General features: G+C 40.6%; 2 protein-coding genes across 5 annotated transcripts; both read right to left on the bottom strand.

The window, feature by feature from the left end:
* Positions 1-20: 20 nt before the first annotated feature.
* LOC108873009 (epithelial cell-transforming sequence 2 oncogene-like) lies at positions 21-9,798 on the bottom strand. Its single transcript, XM_018660992.2, has 21 exons — positions 9,004-9,798; positions 7,781-7,893; positions 7,530-7,692; positions 7,200-7,455; positions 6,881-7,115; positions 6,620-6,755; positions 6,286-6,451; positions 5,464-5,592; positions 5,242-5,334; positions 4,393-4,599; positions 4,182-4,285; positions 3,926-4,078; positions 3,752-3,838; positions 3,129-3,238; positions 2,894-3,041; positions 2,639-2,712; positions 2,377-2,533; positions 2,100-2,165; positions 1,921-2,009; positions 1,477-1,649; positions 21-1,385 (listed from the first exon to the last, which is right to left on the bottom strand). Exons 1-21 carry the CDS (start codon positions 9,151-9,153, stop codon positions 1,252-1,254), a joined length of 2,943 nt encoding a protein of 980 aa, XP_018516508.1. The 5' UTR covers positions 9,154-9,798; the 3' UTR covers positions 21-1,251.
* Positions 9,799-9,952: 154 nt separating this feature from the next.
* Positions 9,953-13,458, bottom strand: ccdc28a (coiled-coil domain containing 28A). 4 transcript variants are annotated; one of them, XM_018661004.2, is made up of 6 exons: positions 13,293-13,458; positions 12,559-12,771; positions 12,246-12,427; positions 11,959-12,113; positions 11,504-11,526; positions 9,953-11,353 (listed from the first exon to the last, which is right to left on the bottom strand). In XM_018661004.2, exons 2-6 carry the CDS (start codon positions 12,714-12,716, stop codon positions 11,299-11,301), a joined length of 573 nt encoding a protein of 190 aa, XP_018516520.1. In that variant the 5' UTR covers positions 12,717-12,771; positions 13,293-13,458; the 3' UTR covers positions 9,953-11,298. The 4 variants fall into 4 exon arrangements, with proteins under 4 accessions (XP_018516520.1, XP_018516521.1, XP_018516518.1 ...); XM_018661005.2 differs by having other exon boundaries at positions 12,559-12,749; positions 13,293-13,456; XM_018661002.2 differs by lacking the exon at positions 13,293-13,458 and adding an exon at positions 12,978-13,135.
* Positions 13,459-15,126: the final 1,668 nt, after the last annotated feature.

Below are 15,126 nucleotides of genomic sequence, written 5' to 3'. Positions count from 1 at the left end.
TAAAAACTAGAATTACCACCTTGTGGTTGTATGCTTCTGTCAACAAGTCCAGTTGCACTTAATTAGCATATAAACTCTTGAGATATTTTGTGTGGTCACAGTGACCTTGACCTTTGACCACCAAAATCTAATCAGTTCATCGTTGAGTCCAAGTGAACGTTTCAAGGCGTTACATTCACAAGAATGGGATGGACAGACGGTTAGCCTGAAAACATCATGCCTCTAGCCACGGCTGTTGTTGGTGTAGAGTCATAAAAACATGCACACTTAGTGAGATCCAAGTTAAAACATAAAAGAAAATGGAATAGATGAAAATAAATATCTTAAAGTTAATCTTTATGAATACTAACAACTAACGATGGATGTCTTTTTTTAAAATATAGGTGTTGCAACACCTAAACACTAACAAAAGATCTCAGAATAAGGAAGGTGGTTACTATATTAAGAGATGTCATTTAAAGGCATGATTATCAAAGAGGAATACTACTTGAGATGCTAGGAATGTCTAGCTAGTGTTTTCACAGGGAGGCAATAACAAGTAAAATCCACAATATTCTATTAACAGCCGGTACGTGTAGAGTTGTTTAGCACACGGGTACTTTACACAAAAGACAAGACAGGACTAAACAGGACTGGCCATCACATTATAACAACTTTCTAATATCCACTGAGACTGACACGTCAGCAAACTCAACATAAAACCACTCATAAACACGAACAAAACCACTGCAGCAGTTTTTAAGTCAAGCTACGACTGGTTCACAGTGACAGAGAATAGAGATAAAGACTGGATTCTTATGAGCAACATGAATAACACCACACTGTCCAAGTTCTATAATATTTTTGTTTGGGTTTTATATATAAAAATAAAAAATAAAAACTGTGAAGACTTCTGTCTAGGATTTTGTAGATGATTGGTTGATATGTATTGTAATGCAGCTATTAAAACAGCAGGACTGGGTGGTGGCAAACTACTATTTGCCACATACTTTTAAATTTTGCAAAAATAATGTTATCCCTACGTTAACAAACTATTCTGTTTAAGGGATTATTCCTGGAAATACTTTTAAGGTGAAAGCAAGACATCCAGGATGCCATTTAAACAGTGGTAGGAGTGCTACTTCATATTATAACACTGCATTGAAAAGAATGTCTCATGACATTTCCTGATCCCGATTGTAATCTTAAAAAATAGTGGTGCACACAGTAGTGTCCAAACCTCCTCTTCCCTCGCTGGTTGTCGCCGTGTCATCACTGATGTTCTGTCAGAGCAGAGTTGATGGCTGAACGCAGCACAGACAGGAAGTGATCTCTCTCCTCAGCTCTTTCGGTGGCACAGACCCAGGAACGACAAGGACCCTTGAGGACAAAGGCGTGGCACACATCTACAGAGACAGAGGTAATATGAAGACAACTGAAAAATACCAAAATGGTAGCAATACTGAATATATATTCTTCATAAGGGACCAAACGTACAGCGTGTGTGTGTGATCTCTCTGACAGCCAGGCTGGCGAGGGCCACAGAGGCCAGGAAAGTGTGTGTGCTCCGGTGACACAAAGTGAACGGTGTGTGATGCACATTTCGCCGTGTCAGCACCAAAGCATCATTAAACAGGAAGAGGCCCACGTCAGACACCTGCTCATAGGTCCTAATCATGAATATACACACAAACACACAGGATGATGTAGGAATGTAGGTTATGATTTAATTAGAAATGGTGTAATTTTCAATGTGGTTATGCAAGGTTTCCTATTAATGTGCTACCAGAAAGCAACACATAAGCTCTACTCTACAATATTGCAAGACAATATTGAACATAAGTGTATATACACAAGTTGGTTTATTATTCATCTAAGTGAAAATACTTTCTGGATGTAAAATGATAGAAACCACCACGTAGGAATCACTTATGTTGTTACCTGAGAGAGTCTGGAATCTGTTCATCAGGACTTCTGAGCAAAGCAGCATCCTGAGTTATTATCAGCTGCCTGTTTCCTTCACTGAGGTTCTAGACACACGCACAACACACAACATATTCACAAGATCTGAGAGTGAATGGAAGGCAATAAAACAGTGAGGTGGGGAGCTGTGTTTTTACCGGACAGCCTTGGATCATCTGCTGCGTTTCCTCCATCAGTCTGTCTCTCTCTGAGTTACGCTTCAACTGAAACAGGAAAAAAAACATTTGGATATTATGGTTTCTGCAGTGCATTAATAGCTGCTGAGGTTTAATTTCTTGACATTTTAAAAATGAGTCCTCACAGCTGTATAGTTAACAGTAAATGATTTGAAAGAATGATGTACGGATAACGTTGATTTTCAGATCATTGTTACAGAAGCATGTACACTATCTGTATCACATATGTGCTTGTCACCTTCTGTATGAATGCTCTGTAGCGCAGCAGGGTGCTGAGGGCAGAGGAGAGGTGTGTGTGGTCTGGGTGACCGGCGTGTGTGTGTAAAGACAGAGCCTGAAGCAGAGTCACATACTCCTGTATTCTCCACACTGGACACAGCAGCAGCTCCTGCAGGCTTCACAAACACATGTGTAAAGACACATTTTTACATTGTGGTTTGTCAGTGGTGTTTTTGGTAAGATATGGAAACAATACAACATGTAAGTGTGTGTGCTGTTACCTCAGCATATGTGTCGCAAGAGTTCTGTCTACTCTCTTCAGGAAGGCCCGAAATGCAGGTTTTATCTCCCTGCACTGACACACAACATCCTTTGCTTACACACCACACACCTAAATCTGACTTTACAATAAAGTATACCTTAAATGAATGAGCCAGAGATATTGTGTGTTTGTATATTGCAGTATTACAGTCTCAAAGTGCTGCAAAAAACTAGAACTTGTTAGCTTCAGGTGCAAACACATGATGTGGCTTTACCTTGTCGATGGTGCACAGGGCAGTGGTGTAGTTGTTCAGGTAGTTGGTGTAGACTCTAAGACTTGAACACAGTTTGACAAACACATCTCCAATACACTGCTCTGCACCCCACTGCTGCAGCCTTGCCTGTAAATCTACCTGAAACACTCTGCAAACAAACACACAGATATCATGTCATATCCACACAGAGAGGCGCACACAAGACAGTATCATACAACAATTTTTGTGTGTGTACCTGTTGAGCTCTAGTATATGTGAGACAGGGCTGAGGATTATCTGGATGTCAGCGTAGCTGAGAATGGCTCTGTTGGAGTTCAGAGCTGCTGTAAGAGGCTCCTGGTACACCTTCAGCACAGAGCAGGGACATGTATCAATTAAACACCTTGGTTTTCTAATACTGACTGTTTTGCTCCTCTCTCACCTCCACCTTAATGGACAAACACAACACTTTGTGGGTGGGTGACTGCACTGAAAACATACACATTATCCTCCAAAATCAGATTCTAATAAAAGAAGTGGGACATAAAATAGGCCATGCAGCTGCAGAACCATGATTAATTTCATATCTATAACAGCTAGGTATTACAATAACTCCCCATAGTTTGCTGAAAGGGTGAGTTCATCTGTTTTCTGAACATGACAGGAGAGCATTACCTAATGTTCATCCAGTTTCAGAGGAAATGTTTCTAAGTCTGATTAAACTTCATGTCAAGTGGGATTGCACCTGAAAGGATGGCCTCTCAGCAACTAAATGAGAGATGATGTTACTAAATTTTCTGAATGAGAGAAAATTGAATCCTCTTTTTGTCTTAATGTTATAGTCTACAAATGACCAAGTTTAAAAAATGACAGGTATACCTTCAGCACAGTCCCAAGTCTCCCCAGATAAAGACACTCACTATGGTGCAGCTCTCTGGCAATTACACCTCTCCAATCTACCACCGTCTAAAGACAAAACAAAGAGCTGTAAAGATGAAGTGTTCTTCTTTAGCCTTCTCCGAATGGAGTAATCTCAATCTCAAGTGCACGCACTTGTTCAGGTAGTAATCTCTGTGAGCTGTGTGGTGCCAATGAAAAATCATCTGCTCCTTTGGTTTTCCTCTTGTCTTCTCCATTACTCTCCTCTCTCTCCTTCCCCTCACTCCATCTTGTCAGGAAGAGGGCAAGAAACTCCAAAGGTCTGGTCTGAAGAAGCAGAAAATAGACACTTGGACTAATGGGCTTCTGTCCATTGTTAATGTTTTTTTAGGATATGTTTTATGTATTACAAAATTACAGTTATTCCCACCTCTTCATGTCTGGTGAGAGCAGTGAGTCCCTCAGTCAGAGCCTCACTTAGATCTTTAGACACACAAAGATCCTCAAGGCAGATCCTCTCCCACAGAAAATGACCTATAAATATATTAACAGATTCGTCAGAAGGATTACAGGACACAGAGTATGTACACGTTTTAACCTGTGTGTGCATGTATTTGAATCTACACGTGTGTGAGACCCACCCAGAGCTCGGCCTCTGGCCTGGAGGCTGACCTGCTGTAGCTGTGGCCCCAGGCAGGCCCTCAGCTCCCTTAGAACATCCTCCATCCACTTAGCCTGTCTGCACCAGCCCTGCAGTACACTCTCACACACATACTGGAACGCAGGGGCCGCTGGTTGTTGGTTTGATACCCCGGTACAAACACTGCTGTCAGACCACTCGCTCAGGACTGGGAGAGGGGAAATGTTTGTTTGAAAGAAAAAAAAAATTAAAACATGTTTTTTGTGGCTTTGCCATGACGCACTTTCTGAGACACAAGTGGTTACCGTAGTAACAGCAAGAGCTGTTTAATACAGCTAACAGGGGCTGAAAAGATGTTTGAAATGGCCGTTCTCTTGTTACACATTTTTGGTAACAAATTGTGGAGAGCGCTAACCACAATAACAAATACATAAATTGCATTTCCTGTGGCTCCTCCAAAATAAAAGCCATCCCCTGTTTTATGAACAGTAACCTGCTACAGCTCTGATGCATTGATATAGCGTAAGATATAATTACACTGGATTACATGTATACATGTAAAGGTATTTTAAATCCAACGCAGGAATGGTGGACCCTATATAATCTTGTATTAAATGTGGTTTGAGTTAAGGAAAATCTTAAATTTAGAACTTTAAATATCTCAAGAAAATCAAGACAACTCATTGGCCCAAAAGTCACATTAGGCGCCTGCCAGCTTATATGTGCTTTGGAGGTGTTTGTGGTAGTGTTGAGGTCACAAAGACCATATTCCTAAGCTTGGAGCTCTTGACAAATATTTTTCAGTTGAAGTTTCACAGCTGAGTCAAAGTCTTGTGCATGGGAGACTCACTGTTCTGGAAACCTCCAGTGGCAAGACCCATTGGCGCCCAGACCTCCAGACCAGTCAGAGTAGAGAGAGTCTGGATGAGAGCCACTCCTGACACTGTGGGAGAGAGAATGAGAGAAAACACGAGACAGAGAGACATGGGAATGGAAATTAATGACACAGAAGCAGAGACAGTATCAGAAATACAGATTAACAAGAGGCATGTGTGCCCCAACATCTACCCACCAGATGCAGCCAGTGGGGAGAAAATGTCAATTCCTCCTCCATCCTCAGTTGGCACCACCCACCCACACAGTTTTTCCCAGAATTCTCTATGGTCAGGGGTCAGTAAAGTCTTCTCTGACAAGCTACTACCTGAGGGGTCAAAGGTAAAACAATGAGCATTAGTAATCTAAGGAAAAATTGGAAAATAATGTTATTTATTTTTGATATGTTGACTTACACCAAGGGATAAGAGCATTTCCCTAAACCACAGACAAGCAGATTAGATCTAATTTAAAACATGAAATTAAGATTCAAGTTTTGGGTATTTTTCTCAGGTCTGCTATTAGTAAGCAGCTGAGGTAATGTCATTAGATGACAAACTTGTAGGAGAGTCTCACAGCATGAACACTAAACACTAAAAATCTGCTTCATTTTCCAGTAAAGTCTGCGTCCAAATGGTGACTTCATGGGCAAAAAGGATAACTGTGACTAAGGAAATTAATTGGTGTGCAACCGATTTATGTTGTAGAGTCTATAAGGTACTTTGTATGTATGTAAAATTAGAAAGTGTTTTAAATTCAATAAAAAGGTGTGCCCAAACCAAACTCAAATGTAAAATTAATGTAAGATTTATGATTATTAGTCTTGGGCCAGCTGTTATTCAAAAGATAATGATAGACATACACTTAGAAAAAAGGTGCAACCCTAATAAAATAAACCATGAAATGGTTTTAGCAGATGTGTTTCACAGTATCCTGAGAGATAAACTGAAGGCTCCAGTTGGACTGGGACTACCTGGCAATGTTTCCACACATTAAGATACACAGGATTATTAATTCTCACTGTGAAGCAGATGGATTTCCTCCGTCCCTCCTGGAGCTAGCAGGCCCAGCCTCTGAGCTCTGTGCCCAGAAATAGCCCTCTCCGCCTGGGTTAACAGAGCTGAGAGTGTCCCTCTGTGGTCATACACAACCACAATCACTCCTGCTTTCACACCGCTTAGCACCAACTGGATCAGGAGAAAGGGAAAAAGAAAGAGCGGACAGGGAGAAATTATTTTTTTTCACATATTTAATTCCATATCCACAGTGTTTTCCTCCTTTCTGTTCTCTTCTACATAAGAGATTGAGGATTCAGCTGACAGACTGATGGGACTCCTCCTTTATTTTCCTCTTACCTCATAAGCAGGAATTCTGTTGGAGATCAGCAATAAGAGGGCAGGGGAGGTGCGATAGATGGGTGAGACTGTCTGCTGTAGAGCAGGTCTGTGGGTGAAGGAGGACAGCGCTCCACTGGCTTGGTTCAGTCTTTCACTAAAACAGGGTATAGGGTTTGATTTCAACATTAAATCACTATAAAGTGGTAGTTTGTTGGATCTGGAAACACAGGTATCTGCTGCCAATAGAAGGTTAAAACATAAACAGTTGTAGATGGTCACCTGGATGAAGTGGAGGTCTGGACTCTCTCCACACTCTGAGCTGCACTGGTGGACTGTCCCCCATCCAGGCTAAGAGAGAGGCTAGAAGACCCAACAGTCCTTGGAGGCCAGGAGAGGGAGGGCCAAGAGCTAAATGTCAGGCCAGAGCTAGGCCTCCCTGTTTGGGTACTTCCACCTCTGACTCCCTCTTGCTTTGTGTAGCTGCCCCATGCTCTCCTGGTTCTCATGGACTGTCCTACAAATATCACAGATATAAGCTACTTCAGCATATGTTTATTTTAAGACCTTGTTTCTTTTGATCTCTTTCTTTTCCACTCACTCTTCTCCTCCTGAAGTTTCTCTCTGATCATTTGCCTGATCTTCCTCTCCTTCTTCCTCTCCTCCTCCTCCTCCGTCATCCCCGTGCTTCGCTGGTTGAGGGTCCCGTACTGCTCTGTCGCCTCGCGGGGAGTGAGCCAGTCCAGCGTGGACACACAGGAGACATAGTGATTCTTCCAAGCTCCAAACTCTTTTTCTCCAGGAGTGTAGGGAAGGAACCAGCCTCTTCGGATGCATCGGCCTGCCCAGATACAGTCCTGAGGAGAGAGAGATGATTTTCTGAAGACCTGATCTACCTCTGAAATTCAGTCTCTTTTTGTGGACTCCTCACCTGCTCAGCCAGGACCCTCCAGTGCCAGCTGACTTGAGCGGCGGTGCAGAGGTCGCGAGGGGACAGGAACGACATCACATACAGGGACAGAAACCGAGGCAGCACCGCTGTGAAGTCCACTCGAGTCACAGGAACTGTCTCAATCAGCAAATCACTACAGTACCTGCTCAGATCGCAAGAGGATTTAATGAAATAACTTTTATGTGAGAAAAAGTGGTCACCACAGAAGAAGTGGGTAGGAATGACCTTACTTGAGCTGTGACGTGGTGCAGCGTGTGAGCAGAGTGTGCAGCAGGTGTTTCCTCTGCTTGTCAGTCCACAGATCAAACCAGTGGAGCACAAGGTTCATCCTCTCCTCAAATAACTGGGAGTAAATGACATGACACCTAACAGACTTCAGACAATCAGCAAACAACGTATGGAAGCTGCACCTCGTTGCATAAGAGTCTGCCTGCTCTGCCAAAGGCAACAAAGTGACTTCCTAAACACTGATGAACACCACTGGAATGGCAACGCTCCAAGACTAATGGTGTGATAATGGCTGAAAAATGTTAGTTTGATGAGGCCATTAATAAAAAGATCAAGTAGAGTTGGGTCACATCTTGCTTTAGTTTTCAAATATGCATAAGGCTTTATAGGTTGCATATGGTGAAATATGTCTCAACTGCAGTTAGAGAAGCAAGCTGACTTAATTCCATATTATCTTTATTTATTCATATTTATTTCTTAGAGGCTGAGGTGAATATTGGGTCATAACTCTGACATTTTCTTACATAATACACAGCTCAAAGGTAAGTTTTAAATGATATTTTAAGCAGATGTTAGGAATTAAATAAAGGGAAATGTTAAATGCCTCTGTTCTTTCACTGTGTGCATCATCCAATCATTAACACTCACACGGTGTTAATCTATTGTGAGGATAGTTTTGAGCTAGCCTGAGCTTCTTTTCAAAGCACTGACTGTACTTTCTCCATTCACTTACACAGTGTTACAGTGGCTCCAATAAATGGGATACTTATTCATTTAACCTTCATGCAAATAAACGTAAATTAAGGGACTTCGACCCGTGTGAAAAGTAAAGTGAAAAGTAAAGTACAATGCTAGTAAGATTATAAAACAATGTTACCATTTTAGTTTGCGCACCTGTTCCAAATTAGCCAATTAACTAAACCCCCATACTGCTTCGTGATAGAAATACTGATCACGACGATAAAATACAGCATATTTATGCGCCATCTACAACACCATTACTGCCATACAGCTGCAGAAAATGTGCATTTAAATCACATTATTTCCGACTTTTCATGATATAGCCATGTCCATTTGCACCTGCATTTCAAATCTAAAGCAGTCTGATGTAATGCATAGTGACATAACTTGGTCATTTCTGCCATCTGGTGGCTAAAAATAAATCTAACATTACTGGGCCTGTGTTCCATATGCCCGTGGTTATGTCGGTATGTGTTCCTCTGACCTGCAGGTTGCTCTGCTTGTTGTTCAGAGGAGTCCAGGTGCTGAAGCGGGTTTCGGACCGTAGGCTGTGAGCTTGCTGCGGTTCATAGTCCGTCCCGTTGAGCTGCCACCGCTTCACCGAGTGCAGAGTTGATTTCAGGTTCGTCTCCATGTATTCACACAGGATGAAACCTCACTTTGAGAAAACGCCAGAAGTTCTGTTGAAATCGGTGAACTCCCTTTAACTGTCAGATTTGGCTTTCCACTGAGCAAACAGCCACTGACCGGCTGCCACTGAGCTGCTCTGCTCCCTGTAACCTTAGAGACACATCAACAAAAAGATGAGCGCATTCCTTCACACAGCTGACCCCATCCCTCCTGAACATTAAGTAACAAGAGCTTAAGCCTGTGAAACATGAAACAAACAGCAGGTTGCCATCATTAACAAAAGTCAGTCATATTATCAATTTCTATATGTGTCCTATTGAATTTTTTATTTAGTAAAACTTTATGATTATTAAACATTCATTTATAATATGTAACGGATGAGGATACTGTACATAAACATGGCCTGAATGGACTGTGAAAGGCGTTTGAGTAGCCTGTTACTAATGATTAAAACAATAAATACTTCTCTATTATTGACATTTGTTGGCGTGCAACTGAATCCCCCAACCCCTACCTCCCACAATGCCCCACAATATCAGTTTAAGGAAAACATTAGATAAAGAGAAAACCTCTTAAAACATCACTTATATCACATTCTCAACAACTGCAACACATTCAAGACTTCAAGAAAAATAATATTCAAATGAATGCAGAATGCAAAAGTTTGGATAATATAAAGGAGAACCTGAGAATAAAGGAAATACACTTCTCTATTTTCCCATTTTTCTCTCACATTTTCTCCCTTTAACTTAAATATTTAGACAGAATTCTTCCTTTTTAAAAGTTTGAAAAACCATAGCAAGTTGTCAGACAACACATTTATTAATAAGTCAATAAAAATAATATCACTTCACAGGTAAAACAGTAAAACACTTCAAAATAATCCCACATCCCCAACAACACTGGTTAAAATAAGTCACAAAATAAAATAGGATTTACAATCAGAGCAGCATCAGATGATTATATTATCTTAAAAACAGAATCCAAACCTAAAACCATTTAGATGTCATTGAAAAGATTAAAAACAATAAGGCAAAAATGATCAAATTAAAAAATTAAGGCATGGTTGTGATGTCAACATGTGGATTATTGAGTCTTTTCCAGCATCAAACCAACACACCAGTGACCGTGAGAGTGTTTTGCATGTAGCATGGATATGTGCAAATATATTCAACACTGAACAATGTGTTGGAGGTGATATCAGGCCACTCACATGCAGCAAGAAATCATATGCAAAATCACAAACTGGACTCACTGCTTTTTTTTCCTTACTCATAATTTACAGCGCAGTTTCTACGTGAAAATCTACTGTGTTTAAATGTTATTTTTGGTTTTAGTTTAACTATAATTTAATCAAAGAAGGGAATACTTTCTTGTCGTCTCACAGATTAGATCTAGCTTGTATTTAAAGCTCTATGTTGAGAAACAATTATAAACATCTTTCAGTATCTATATTTTGATATATCAAGCTCTGGGTCTTTAGTTTACAGACACTGATTGACCTGTGACAATAGATGTGAAAAAGTGCAACAGAGTGAGTTTACAGAAATCTGAAAACTGCTAAAAGGAGCAAGTCTGCAGTCAGTTCACTTCTAACAAGGCTGATAAACACTGAGGATATTCTCTGTGAGTTCTATGTCAATTTCACTTTGGTTAACAATGCATTACAAATCTAGACAGTCTGGGTGAACTGACTACAACTTGACTTTAAACAGGCCATGATAGGGATGTACCACTGCCAATATGATCTGACTAGAAGAGAAAAGATAATATACTGTGTCTGATTTATTAGAGGAGGTGGCGAGATTCAATCATAGCTCAGTGAAGTTAATTATTTTTTATCTTCCTCTTTAGTAAAATGAGATTAGATCTATTTCCTTCTTAATATAAGCCACTGAATTTAGCACTTACCATTGCTATACTGTGAGCCATGAAAAATAAAGACTGTTGGTGCATCCTTACTAGGGCATCTTACAATACATCCATCCCCCTGTGCAGACAGGGAACGCTGGTGATCAGCTTTGTTTCTGCTGTAATACTAGAAAAAGTGCCTACAAGCTTGCTTCAAGTCAACCTTATCTGCTGCAGCCTCTCTAGGTGGTGTAAAACAAATGGTCGGGTCAAATGAGGTTGAGAAAAAAAGAGAAAATCACATGCTGGCAGTCCTCGGGATCTCTTGGGTGTCGGCTAGGTTCAGCTTCTGACTGGTGAAGCAGAGTCAAGGAAAAATCTCAGGTTTTTTAACAGGAAACTTTAAGGGAAAGAAGTTTTACTTTCCCTTTCAAGTTTATCAAAGCAATCAAGGGCTTATATGATGCCTGAGAACTGGTGAATGTTAAATATCAAAAGGATACATAGATGAGCTCAGCTCCTCAAGCTGTGAAGAAAAAGAATATTTTAATCTTATTATACACATTAGCACTTTGTGTGGCAATCTGGGATAAATTTAAAAAACGTTTTTAGACTTTATCCTGTTCGGCATGCAACAAGCAGCCAACTAAACTCTTTAAGAGTTTAACACTTGTGAGGGAAATAAGCAGCTAAATCCTCGCTGGGATCCTGAGTAGTTACACCACATTGATGAACAGCTTTATCCAGGATGATTCAACGTAATGAGCTCAACATGCTGCATGACAAACAAAGCAAGACTGTTCCTGATCTGTAGTTCTGAAGGGTTACTCAGTAAAATTGTCTGACAATATACCATAAACTATAATATTTGGATATCTTAACAGAATGCTACTACAGAAACAGAAGTAAAGATAAATTCAGAATATTTTGCTAATTGAAAATCCTATTGCTGTCTTACATTAAGAAGTAACTTGTCCATGTTGGTGTCACAGGCCATTTTCCTCTGGTCCTCAGGCATTTCGTCCACCTCACCATAGAGGTCAAAGTGCAAACGGGCCAGCTTCTCCTGCATCTCTCTCACATGCTCCATCTGGCCAATGGAGCACTCATTGCCTGAGACAAAGACAACATGTTGACTTCAGCTGACGTTTATCGGATGTTAAATGCCTGGATTACATGTACTACCGCTCTCTATGGCTTTTCTTCTTTACACAATGCAAAGTGTTCTTTTATTGTATAAATTACCAAATGCTTGTAGTTTCCCTGAGTGGAAGTCATTGAGGAGACTGAGCAGGCCATTCTCCATCTCCTGTACATCTGAAACATCGGTCAGAAAGGAGTGCTGGATGATAGGTGCTGCCTGGCCCTGGTTCTGACTGGCTTTACCACCCAAACCCACCTGATACCTGGGTTTATCCCTGACCCCCCTGGAAAAAAGACAAACACCGCAAAACAGTTAGAGAATAGCAAAACAGATCAATCCCTTTGTTTCTGAAAGAGATAGCAAGATGCTATAAAGTTATAATTACTGAAATAATCGTGGTTGTACAGTTTCTACCTCCTGTTCTTGCTCTTTTGGCTGGAGTGGGTCCCTGTATTGTAGCCGACGTGCCGTCCCCCGGCGGAAGCGCTGCTCTTCCGGCCAGAGCCACCGGTCGGAGCCGCCGAGTTAGTGGAGGTCCTGGGACTCTTTCTCTTTAGCTTTCGCTCCTCCATAACTTCATGTTACGGTGCTGTCAGGTTAGCTAGCTAGAGGAGGAAACACGAAAGGCTGACACAAAGCACAACGGTCAGCACTGTAACTCTGAGCCAAACCCTGTAGTTAATCCAGAAGAGACAATATCCCGACAGAAATTAGGTAACGTGCTTCGTAACCAAGCTAACGTTAGCACACCGACTAGCTAATCGGCTACTTTTCAGACCTGAAAAGTGAAAGATACACACCACAAACACAGACCGATTAACATATTTACTCACAATTGCAGCTGAATAAATCCTTTGTTAGCCCACAAGATTAAAACATATGCTACACCATAACAATCTCCCCATGTACTCTGCAGGCTAGTTAACTAGCCTGCAAACTCTGAAAACTTCCTGTTTTGGTGGGACGCAATAGACTCGGTCAGGGCCCAATTCCAATTCTCTACGGATCTGCCTCTAAACTCAATTAAAATATATAATACTATCTCACTTTGCACAATAATTACATTATAAATATTTCAACTTTTGGAATTTCACAAGAGTACTTATTTTATGCTGAAAGTTTACCGCAACCTGACGAATGTTTTTCACCTGCTCAGCATAGTGTCCTCCTGAGGTCCCGGCAACACGAAACTGAACGGGGCCCAACACTGGGCATTCACATTTTTGTGAATCTATCCAGCACGAAAATGTTTAATAATCTAGTGATAGATTAACTGAGGACATCATCAAGCTTGAAGTCCTGGTTTCCACCTTATGTGTGTAGATATTTGTTGTTCATTGGAATAGCACATTTCAGACGGAAATTCCCTTTAAAATCATCCAAAGTGAACTGTGACTGCGGTGTAGTGGCAGCAAATAAACACAAGGTGGAGATAAGTGAACATCTAATAATAATGCTGCTCTCCTTTTTTAATTAATGACGTATTAACAGCTGATAAACTTGCTGAAATTAGGCACTTTGTACACTTTGATTAACTGCACATGTTTTTATATATCTACACAAAATTCAAAATGCTGATTAATTAAATTACCCAACACCATTAAAGCTTATAAAGCTTAATATTTTGTGCTGAATGAGGAGTCAGGTCTGTAGGTGATGGCATTTCAGTCTCAGACTTGAATAGCTGCACAAATAGCTTATTTTAATCAGTAATACTGACACTGAAGGGAAAAATTCCTCTAATTTTCAGCGTTTGCAATTGCATTACTGTCCCTTTTTGATATTTACAGAGTGGCCTTTATGAGTCACTCTAGAGGGAAAATAGCATGAGAAAGCATCAGACAAACACTTTGATTTGTAGCTTAAAAACTGTGACCTCCTGGTTAGGGGTCAAGAAAAAAAGAGTTCCCTGATGTGGATCTCTAAATATTAAATTATATACACTTAAAAACCATGTCGCTCATGTGCACCACATATCAGTGATCTTGCCTTAAAGAAACCCAACACAGATAATGTAAAAGAAAATGTAGTGTGTTTTCAATTTATTTCATTAGTCTGGTGAACTGGGTAGTTCCTTTCATTCACCCACAATGCATATCTGTTTGCATGAACACGGTTAAATGTGTGGATGCTCAATTGGGAAATTGTCCTTATTTTTCCACATTTAGAATTTGGACCCTTTTCCACAAAACAAAAGTAAGGAAAATTGAACTGAACCGCTTCGCACTATATTTCTGTGCAGTTTCTGTGCTATTAATAAATAATACTTATGGATCTTTTTTAAACTCCTAATTTTGAGTTTGTTGATTAGAAGGGAAGACACGTTAAATATAAACTATAATTTTTTTTACTATTCTTGAAGGTCATGATGGTCATGAGTCCATCATTTGGTCCAATCAACTGGTTGCCAGTACTTAGAAATAACTGGTGTATAAGATTCACATGAGTTATGTCTTTACCAATCAGCATGGCTCAGTCCCACTAGCTCCACACCCACAGTTTACATATCAGCTGAAATATTAGTAGGCCATTAATTGTTATTTTTAGCACAGAACTGTGACCAATGAACAATCAAAAAGGTGAAAAACGATCCCCTGACTTCTTGAAAAAGTTCCAGAGTTTTGGGGAAACTACCTGCTGGGGAAAACAGGTTCATGCTGGCAGGTATTTTTACCTCTCTCTCTTTCTCTCTCACTTCTCTTCATGTTGCGCCGTCTTTCCCTCTTTCCTCCTCTTTCCTGCTTAGTGAGCTTGTGTGTGTTTGAGTGTGTACTTGCTGCGCGACAGTGGCTGAGTGAGGTGAACCAGGATAAAATGTTACAAATGAACACATTTAGACTGTCGCATCCATTCAGCCATTAACTTAGTGGATGTACACACACACACACACAGAGAAAGACACACACACACACCTATCTCTCATCCGTAATTGCAGTGTAGGTGCTGTATGGAGAGCTAGCTACTAGTTAAAGCCTGTTCATT

The sequence above is a fragment of the Lates calcarifer genome, linkage group LG7_2, assembly GCF_001640805.2.
Source record: "Lates calcarifer isolate ASB-BC8 linkage group LG7_2, TLL_Latcal_v3, whole genome shotgun sequence".
Classification (NCBI taxonomy): Eukaryota; Metazoa; Chordata; class Actinopteri; family Centropomidae; genus Lates; species Lates calcarifer.
The sequence above is the reverse complement of the archived record's forward strand: the minus strand, read 5'-3'. Positions and strand labels throughout refer to the sequence as shown.

Bases quoted from the DNA above. Each gene is read 5' to 3' on its own strand.
- LOC108873009 (XM_018660992.2), bottom strand. From the start codon at position 9,153: ATGGAGACGAACCTGAAATCAACTCTGCACTCGGTGAAGCGGTGGCAG. The intron at 6,452-6,619 runs GTAAGAGGAAAA...CTCCTGATCCAG, and splicing joins ACAGAATTCCTGCTTATGAG to TTGGTGCTAAGCGGTGTGAA. The intron at 2,534-2,638 runs GTAACAGCACAC...GTGTTTGTGAAG, and splicing joins CTTGCGACACATATGCTGAG to CCTGCAGGAGCTGCTGCTGT.
- ccdc28a (XM_018661004.2), bottom strand. From the start codon at position 12,716: ATGGAGGAGCGAAAGCTAAAGAGAAAGAGTCCCAGGACCTCCACTAAC. The intron at 11,527-11,958 runs GTAAGACAGCAA...TTTTCTTCACAG, and splicing joins TGGACAAGTTACTTCTTAAT to CTTGAGGAGCTGAGCTCATC. The intron at 11,354-11,503 runs GTATCCTTTTGA...CTGCTTCACCAG, and splicing joins GAGGAGCTGAGCTCATCTAT to TCAGAAGCTGAACCTAGCCG.